The sequence below is a fragment of the Lepeophtheirus salmonis genome, chromosome 5, assembly GCF_016086655.4.
Source record: "Lepeophtheirus salmonis chromosome 5, UVic_Lsal_1.4, whole genome shotgun sequence".
NCBI lineage: Eukaryota > Metazoa > Arthropoda > Copepoda > Siphonostomatoida > Caligidae > Lepeophtheirus > Lepeophtheirus salmonis.
In genome coordinates this window covers 15,094,147-15,103,499 of record NC_052135.2, presented here as the reverse complement: position 1 = coordinate 15,103,499, position 9,353 = coordinate 15,094,147, and the positions used below count along the sequence as shown (strand labels likewise).

Here is a 9,353-nt window from a genome sequence, read left to right as displayed (position 1 = left end):
AAAATAACGCTGTTTAAATAATTAACGGGTTAAGTTAGAAGTTTCTTAACTTAACTTATTAATTTATCTAAGTTAAGTTAAGTTGCATTAACTTGCCCAACTCCGATCTCCCTCCGTCTCCAACATCTTCATTTCTCGCTCTGTCTCTTTTTACATCCCTCTCTCTGTCTTTTTTCTTCTACATTCACTTTTTGTTCATGTTCCTTTCTATTCAGCCCAGGAAAGTGGACACACTCTATTGATAGTTTATCAATTAAAATAACTTACTAAACGAAATAGTTATTGACTAGTCATCCCAATTCAATTTTCCTCGGATTATTTTGAGTATACAAAACTTAGACATTCTCATACATAAATTTCAATACTAAAAAACTTAAAAGTTTATCGTTTTTTTTTTAATCTTAAGGTTTAAATCAAAGAAAAAATTACAATTATAACTGTGCAAGTGTTACTTTTTGTCTTTCACGCAGAAGTGATAATTTTATATTTTTCTGTAATCCCTAAAGTAATAATAATAACAACTTTGAAAAATTCATATATACACATATTCAGATAGCAACTACTAAAATTATTTCTATTATCATATCATTTTCATTTATGATAATATGCATTGTTCTTTTATGCGTTATATATGAGTCACCTGGTTAAAATTCAATACTTTTTCCTCCCATCTGTAAAAGTATCAAGTTACACACTTCAATATTCTTACTTTTTCACTAATGAATAATTAAGGAAAACTTGAATGATAGATTTTGTACTTACTATGTATATAATATGTAGACGTTAGGGTTTCTCATTCCCCAGGAAATTGTCTTTGTTTCGGATACAGTTTGAAAATAATAAAATTTAAACGAATCCTTCCCATGAAATATCAATTCTCACGGTTCTTCATTTGGACTATTAGTGCACAGTGCTTTTTACATCCCACGAGTAATGCTTTTTTAACCCAATATAAACGATAATGAAAAAGTAAGTGATGAACAAACTATTTTTTGGTGAATAATATATAATTAATTAAACTGATACTAGTTCAAACACGCTATCTTAAAGATAGCCATTGAAAAATGCCTTAATTACGTTAACATTTTAAAGTAGTTAAAACGATTTACTATAAACTATAATCATACAATAAGTAAATTTCTATTCTAAAACCTCCTCGTACACAACATTTTTTGTTGCTTCCGTCCATTTGATGCAAATATAATCAACCTTTTTGTGACACCCTTGAAAATGCAACATAATACCGATTTTGGTAAATATAAAACAATTTTTCAAATGTTTGACACTCTGATTTATTTATTGTCATTGCCATTGCTAACTTGCCATGTTCCGTCTTCAACCATTAATATAATGAAGATCGAAGATACATATAGTGTTGGTTCGGTCTGGACTGAATGAGCCGGGCCAACTATCCATCTATCTAAATTGAATGTGTCGATGGACCGCAGTCTGGACCGATATAAATTAGAAAAAGAAAACATGGAGCATCATACACCTTTTTTAAAATAATATATATGAATTATGATAATTCCTTTCGTTGTTATTTCCAAATAGGGTATTCTTATGTCTCTGCAGGCCAATTGTATAATTTTAAAAGCTTCTTTCTTATGTGGTCTATTTCTTCCGTCCACAGTTTGATGCAAGACCGAGTTACATGTTATTGCTTCATTTTTTGGACCGACCGAGTGAGTCGATCACTTGATCGAAAAAAAATTAACTTCAGAAATTAGAAAAGGAAAGACGGTTGTTGCATGTGATCTTTCTTCTTTTTGTTCATTGTTGAATAGGTCATTGTGGTGTTCAATTCTCCCTAGGAAGTAAGCATTATTGACTTGCTCCTGCCTTCTCATTACGCTCTTTTTTTCCATACAAAGATATCAACTCTATTGATAAAAGATGTTTCAAAAAGTTGATTAAATTGGAATCGTTCAAATATATTTATATATGTATATTATATTAAATAGGGAATAAAGAGTCAAGGACATTCAATAATTATTATCAGTATTTATACATATATATGCCTCGTGCAGGCTTACAAGTGTTTATAATATACAATGATAAATAACGAAGGTCTTAGAAAAGATATCCTCATGTTAATTATTTAACACTGTGAATTTGTAAATACTAAATACTTTAGTCTCTATAGCGCTTAATAACAAAAACAGTGCTTCCTGTATCGATGTTACATACACAACGTCTGCAAAAGTTAATTCCTTTTTAGATACCAGCGTTTATTTTTTATCCAGATCTTAACATATACTGAAAATGCATATGAACTATGATATACATAAGAGAGCAATAACGAAAACAAACAGAAACAACAATATCTTTATGATATATATCCTCAAGTCCTCAAGGGTGAGTGCTATCTCCCATGGTCTGGAACTTTATCATGAATACCTTGGTGAGGAGGGTTTAGGAAATGTGCAGTAAAATCCGTTGGTTATGGTGACAATATCTTCCTATTAATAGGTGGAGCGAATCCTCATACTCTTGTATACAGGTGGCAATAAATATGGTTATGGAATGGGTAGAGTAAATTGCCTCACTTTCAACCAAACTAAGTCTTTTCAAAGGCATACAAATTAAGATCTAATGTATTCCTTCCAATTATGAAATTGAATTTCAACGACTGTATGTACTGATTATGTGTCCTTAGTAATAATAATGATTAATAAAACCAAAAAGCTACCTCCATCCTCTCAATCAAAAATCACGTGGACGCTCTTGCATAACTCTTATACTGAGTGGTCCATTAAAATATCAACCCTTTGAATTTTAAACTTCAAAAAGATATAATTTATTAATTAACTATAGAATTTCAACAAAATTAATAATATAAATAGATGTGTGTTTGAGCTCTCTTAATCATTAATGTAACCGCCCTTAGAGATAGTGATAGTTTCCAGGTGGCGGGGAAGGCTTGGTTTCCGCTGCATATGTAGTCTTCTGTAATGGTCTCCAAGTTCTGGATGATAGAGGCTTGGCATTGGTGTTTGGATGACGGAGATTGCAGGCCTTCCTTTCTACATGCACCCAAAGGTATAGTCGAGGGAGTTAACATCAGGGATTTAGTAGGCCAAAAGGGTCGTGTTTCTTTCATTGTTGTTGTCGAAAGTGGCCAACGGATCTTCATGGACTTGAGGAGACTGGCCTGGGCTGTTTTTTTTTTAAATCCTCCAGGTACAGTTTGGCCTTTTTGAGAGAGCCTTCTTCTTCCCCAAAATTTCGGACTTGCTACGGCGTAGACAGTGATGCGTAAAACACCAACCGTCAAGGAGTGTACGAAAGGAAAGTCGTTGTTCACGTTCAAGTCTCATTTTCTAGACTTGTACGTAAGCTAAAGAGTTCAGTAATTGTTTATGATTTAATATATCGAAAGGTGAATTAATTTCAATCACTCAACATTACTTAATTTTTTGAATTAATAAGTGTTCAGATTTCAATGGACCATCCGGTAACTTGGCCTATGCCTTGAGTTGAATTAAGAAATAACAATACAATATTGAAGAGTAATACCTTGAACGTAAAGTTCTTATCTGCATATGTTATATATTTATACAACTAGAAACCTCAAAAGAAGATAATATAGTTCGAACTAGGCAGTTTGCCCTCAAAGTTCAATTCTAGGATAAAGTACACAAATCAATTATGATGGGTTATGTATTAAAGACTCCTTTTTGACAAAATACAGAAAACAAATATTTACAGGGGCGTCCGCAGGGGGAAGGCTGGAGGGACTGTACCCCCCCCCCTAAATCAAGGAATTGGTAATTATAACTTGAAAATTTAGAATTTGATTTTTTTTCAAAAAATTCAATAATTGAATTTAAAAAAAATAATAATATTTGTAATTTTGTCAGTATTTTTGAAAAAAAGTGGCAAAATTTTTTATGATAAATTAAATTTTACTATTTTTTATGCTAAAAATTCAATTTTTTGAAATTAACTATGGAATTTTTTAAATTTTTCTTTAAAAATTTAATTTTAGAAATTTTTTTCACTAAATTTTATAATTGAAATTTTTTTCCAAAAAATTTATTTTTAGAAAATAGCTATTAATTTTTAAAATTATTTTCCCAAAATAATTTAATACTGAAATTTTTTTCCAAGAAAATTAGTTTTTTTTTTTTTTAAATTTAATCTTTCAATTTTTTTCCAAAAAAAAAATAATAATATATATATAATCCTGCTGACACCCTTGATGTAGGATTTAAACTGCATATTAGTAATGTGTCAACTCTTCAATGTCAATAGACAATAAGTAATAGTTGAAGAAGTAAAACGTATTCGTAAATGCACTAGGCGCTCTCATATTTTTCACAGGACCATAATTATTAACTTGTTTATATGTCCGCAATAATATCTTGATAGACTCAGCTACAAACATACAATAACAAATTTACTACAAATGAAGAGGAGTTTATTTTATCTCATTTTTTCTTACTATCAAATCAAATCAAAAGCTAGAATATGTTCGTTTCTTCCCCGTGTTTCATGTTTGATAATATATTTATAGTAAATTTGTTAGTTGTATGTTTGTAGCAGCGGAGTCTATCAAGATATTATTGCCGACATATTTTGTAGTTCAAACTTCCAGTTCATCTCCACAGTTAATTACTAGCAGTTGATTGTTGAAGTGCAAAGGGGAAGGAGGAATGCATCGTTTGTGCACGTTCATATTTATTTTATTAAGTGTTGTTCATGGGAATAAATATACTCCGGATTGGAAGAGTTTAGACTCTAGACCTCTTCCAGAATGGTACGATCAGGCAAAAATTGGGATTTTTATGCATTTTGGACCCTATTCTGTCCCTGGTAAGACAATAATTCCGTATTATTTTAGATTGTGATGGAATCATTTATAATTATATGTCGTGTACAAGTTGTAATATTAAAATGATATTAATACATATTTTTAATTGAAAATTACTAATTGATAAATAAATTGTGGATTTCTTAAAGCTCAAATGTCTAGTTATGTTACATGTAAATACATAATAAATAAGTAAATTGAACTAATCAATATGAAATGACTGATTTTGTTATTGAATAATAATTCGTCACTTGCGCATCATAAGACGCACAAATTGAATCCTATACAATCTGTTTTTACAACTTGTGATTATGACCATTTTTGTGTATGTAAAAATTGAACTATTTTTTTGTTGTTGTAGGATTTGGATCTGAATGGTTTTGGTATAATTTAGAGAGTGGTCGAGCAGAAGAAGTCAGCTATATGAAACAGTTTTATTCTCCCAGATTTACCTATCAGGATTTTGGCTCGAAATTACGGATGGAGTTCTTTAATGCAAGTCACTTTGCAAAATTGGTTCATGATGCTGGAGCAAAGTAAATACTTTATTTTTAAAATAGATATATATATATGATGTACAAAGGTGATGATTATGTGTTTTAATGGTATCAGAGCTAATCTTTTTTTTATTTTCTGAGCAAATTGATGGTCTTTTATCCTTCGTTAATTATTTATTATTTTTAGGTATTAAAGTAAACCTTTTAATACGCTTCTTTATATTATACGAGTATATATTTGCTATAATTGAAATTCACTCTGCTCTTGCCAACAAAATTACTTATGCATTTTTCTGTTAGTACAAAATAGTTTTATTATAACCTATTTTTTTTTTCTTGTACTAGCTAGTCAACGGATAAACTATTCACTTAATTAATATTGTTCTTCCCTTAGAATTACACTAATTCCTTACTCAATAAAGCCTTAAATTTATAATGATGTGTCTATTTTGTTCTTACTCAGTGATGATACACAACAGTGCATCATTATTGAGCCGCCATTATCTACTTGTTCAAGACTTGCACAATGTTTTTCATAAGATACATTTATTGGGACGTCATGTGAGAGAATCATGTCTGTTTCTCCAAATATTCTTTACAATGAATCTAAAAACAAGTTTCTAGTGTTCCTTAAGTAAACACTTGTATGTTATGCTAATAATTTTTGTCTACATGAACAGTAATACCTTGACATACGAGTTTAATTAGTTCCTGAACCGAGCTCGTTAGTCCAAATATTTGTAACTCAAAGCTATGTATTTAAAAAAGGATCCGTCCCAGTCTTAAAATTAACTTAACTAAACTAGAATAGCTCTTATGTTAATGCAAATTTTTTCTCAGAATCAGGGGCTGAGTTTACTATGAACAGGATTCATGGTCAATATATTTTTATTAAACTTGAATCCTCGTTTTTTATATTAATTTGAGCCCCCCTTAAAACAGTTCCTGCTCAGAATTCAGCTAGTATCTCAAAGTACTACTGTAAAAGACTAGCATTGAAATTAATGACACGTTTTGATTTAATACTCACATAGAACTTTCATTACTCAGGAGATCCTAAAATTTGTTTGTTTGTTTTCAAAAAAACATGTATCATTATCGCATATGTAATGAATGTGTGAAATTAATTTGAAATTCTTGGTAGAACTATGAAGCAGAGAGTAACATAATTTTAAAGAGGATTAAAATATGTTTATTTTTTATTGATGAATTATTATGCGTGTATAAATTGATATAAATTACAACAATTTTTATTATTCATCTCTTTGTGTCATTTTTGTACTAAATTTATGATTATATTAGTTTACATTATCTCAATTTTCCTTCCTTCCCCATCTTCACAAAAAGGATAACTATATGAGTCTAGAGAGGGAATAAGAAATCTCACTTGGGATACTGCGTCTCTCATAGTCATATATTCATACATATTAAAGCACAAAAACTTTATTGACTTAATCATCAACATCTCTTTGCAAGTTTTAATAATTAATTATGAAGATTCTACTTTGTCTTTTTTTAAAATCCCTTTTTGTTCTGTTTTGTTTTGTATTAAATTAGAAAATGCATTTTTGTTCTCATTTTACATCCTTACAACTAATTTCCTCTGCCATTTAGCTTACTTTTATTTTATTTTATAGATATTTTGTATTCACAAGCAAACATCATGATGGATTTGTCAACTTTAATAGCTCTTATACCTTTGGATGGAGGTCTCTTGATATAGGGCCAAAGAGAGATGTCGTGGGAGAGCTTTCATCTGCTTTTTCAGAGTACCCTACTGTCAAATTTGGTTTGTATCACTCTCTTTTTGAATGGTTTAATCCCTTGTACCTTGCTGACAAACAGGCTAATTTCTCTACAAGGTACCTCCATGCTCAATTACCTATGAATTTGAAATATTATTTTATGACTCGATTGTTCCTTTTCAGACATTTTGTCGAAAATAAAATGATGCCAGAGCTGAAGCAGTTAGTGGAGAAATATCATCCAGAAGTTATTTGGTCTGATGGAGATTGGGAAGCTCTTCCTGAGTATTGGGGATCCAAGGATTTCCTTGCATGGCTCTTCAACAGTAGCCCCACTAAATCCACAGTTGTTGTTAACGATAGGTAGTAGAATAATTATTACAGTCTATGAATTAATTATTATTGGAATCCTTTGAATTCTTTAGATGGGGTATTGGTACGTCTAAAAAGCATGGAAGTTTTTACAGTGGACCGGATCGCTATAATCCAGGAACTCTACAAAAACATAAATTTGAAGATGCTACCACAGTTGATAAACAATCTTGGGGCTATCGTAAAAATTTAGATCTTCAAGACATAATCTCGCCACAAATGTTGATTCAAAATATGGTCAGTGTTGTAGCTTGCGGAGGGAACTTTTTGTTGAATGTGGGTCCCACAATGGAAGGTATGTACTCATGAAAATATTATCTGACTCATAGTAGTTATGATATCTTTGTACATAATTAATTAATGAATTATTTGTAGGAACCATTTCTCCTATTTTTGAAGAGAGACTCAGAACAATGGGCTCTTGGTTGAACGTGAATGGCGAAGCCATTTATGGAAGCAATCCCTGGGAATTTCAAAACGAGAGTTCTGTTGAAGAAAATATCCCTATTTGGTATACAGCAAGAGATGATCTCCACTCTGTATACGCTATTTTATTCGATTGGCCGAGTAGAGAGCCTGGGGTGATTACTTCAAAATATCAATTAGATCTCCAACAAGGAAATGTAACTATGCTCTGTTATGGATCAAAATCTCGTCCGCTTAGAATGAAGCCTTCTGCAAAAGGACTCCAAGTGTATTTACCTTCCTATGCAGAAATGAGGGCCAAATGTTTGAAACAGCAGGGTGTTGATACAGGATTTGTTTTGAAGTTTCAAATTCATAATAGTACGATTACTCCACAAGAAATGATACCCACGATACAGATCGTTTAATTATGAAACGACTATTGATTTGCAGTTTTTATACTCTAACTACTAGTGAGCATCGCTTATATATGCAACCATTCATTCTGACTTTGATACTGTACATAATATATTATATATTAAATACTCTGCGAAATAAATGTATTTTATTTGTAGTAGACATTCAAGTAATGAATATATAACAAAATATTTAGTGAGTTTTGTGACAGGAAATGGTCTGTTTCTATTGTGCATTTTATATAATACATACATGCAACTTGTACATAAATTAGGGAGAGTCTGGTGTCCAACATGTTCTTAAATTTAAAAAAATAGCCTTTTTATAAAACTATTAAATTTGGGGTCAGAAAAAATAATTGGAGGGTGCCTATTATACCAGAGCCGTCGCTACGGGAGTGTGACGCCCCCAAATGATTATTTTAGTCAGAAAAAATGAGATTGTATTTTCCATGGGATGAGTTATCCGAGGATTCTTAGGGTTGCCCTTAATATTTAAAAAAGTTCATTTTAAAAATAGATAGAAATATCAACACAATTTTTGAAAAAGACCATAAGAACGCATTTAAAAAGTCATTCGATTTATTAGTCGGAAAAAACTGGATTGTCTTTTCATATTTGAGTTAGACGTAAGGTGATATTAAAATAATTTCCCACCCTATATTTTACAAATAATTAGATATGCCCAGTGGCGTCCGCAGGTGGTGGGCTGGAGCCGTTGTAGCGCCATCCCAAATTAAGGTATTTTTGCTTCTTACTAGAAAATTTAATATATGATTTTTTTTTAAATTTAATATTTAAAACCTAGTTTTTTTGTTAACAGGTTGAATTTTTTAACTTTTTTTCCTACAAATTTAATTTTTTGAGAATAGACAATGGATTTTTGAAACTTTTTTCCTACAAATTTATTTTTTTGTAAATAGCTATTGGTTTTTTTGGCAAATGAAATAGTTTGGAAATAAGGAATAGTAAGGAAATATTCTCATCTTGGATTTATTTCCTAATATAATGACGAGAGAGACAAACTATTTGTCGCACTCTTTTTTAAGAATGACATAAGTCATACTCATAATTATTGTCATTAGTTATAACAGATGCATTC

General features: G+C 30.8%; 1 protein-coding gene across 2 annotated transcripts; it reads left to right on the top strand.

Moving 5' to 3' along the window:
• The first annotated feature begins 4,227 nt into the window (after positions 1-4,227).
• Positions 4,228-8,414, top strand: LOC121118023 (alpha-L-fucosidase). 2 transcript variants are annotated; one of them, XM_071888304.1, is made up of 7 exons: positions 4,370-4,475; positions 4,532-4,818; positions 5,178-5,352; positions 6,951-7,175; positions 7,242-7,421; positions 7,484-7,725; positions 7,806-8,414. In XM_071888304.1, exons 2-7 carry the CDS (start codon positions 4,659-4,661, stop codon positions 8,261-8,263), a joined length of 1,440 nt encoding a protein of 479 aa, XP_071744405.1. In that variant the 5' UTR covers positions 4,370-4,475; positions 4,532-4,658; the 3' UTR covers positions 8,264-8,414. The 2 variants fall into 2 exon arrangements, with proteins under 2 accessions (XP_071744404.1, XP_071744405.1); XM_071888303.1 differs by having other exon boundaries at positions 4,228-4,818.
• Positions 8,415-9,353: the final 939 nt, after the last annotated feature.

Coding starts and splice junctions, on each gene's coding strand:
- LOC121118023 (XM_071888303.1), top strand. CDS start 4,659: ATGCATCGTTTGTGCACGTTCATATTTATTTTATTAAGTGTTGTTCAT. Junction 5,353..6,950: donor GTTCATGATGCTGGAGCAAA/GTAAATACTTTA, acceptor TTTATTTTATAG/ATATTTTGTATTCACAAGCA. Junction 7,176..7,241: donor CAGGCTAATTTCTCTACAAG/GTACCTCCATGC, acceptor GTTCCTTTTCAG/ACATTTTGTCGAAAATAAAA.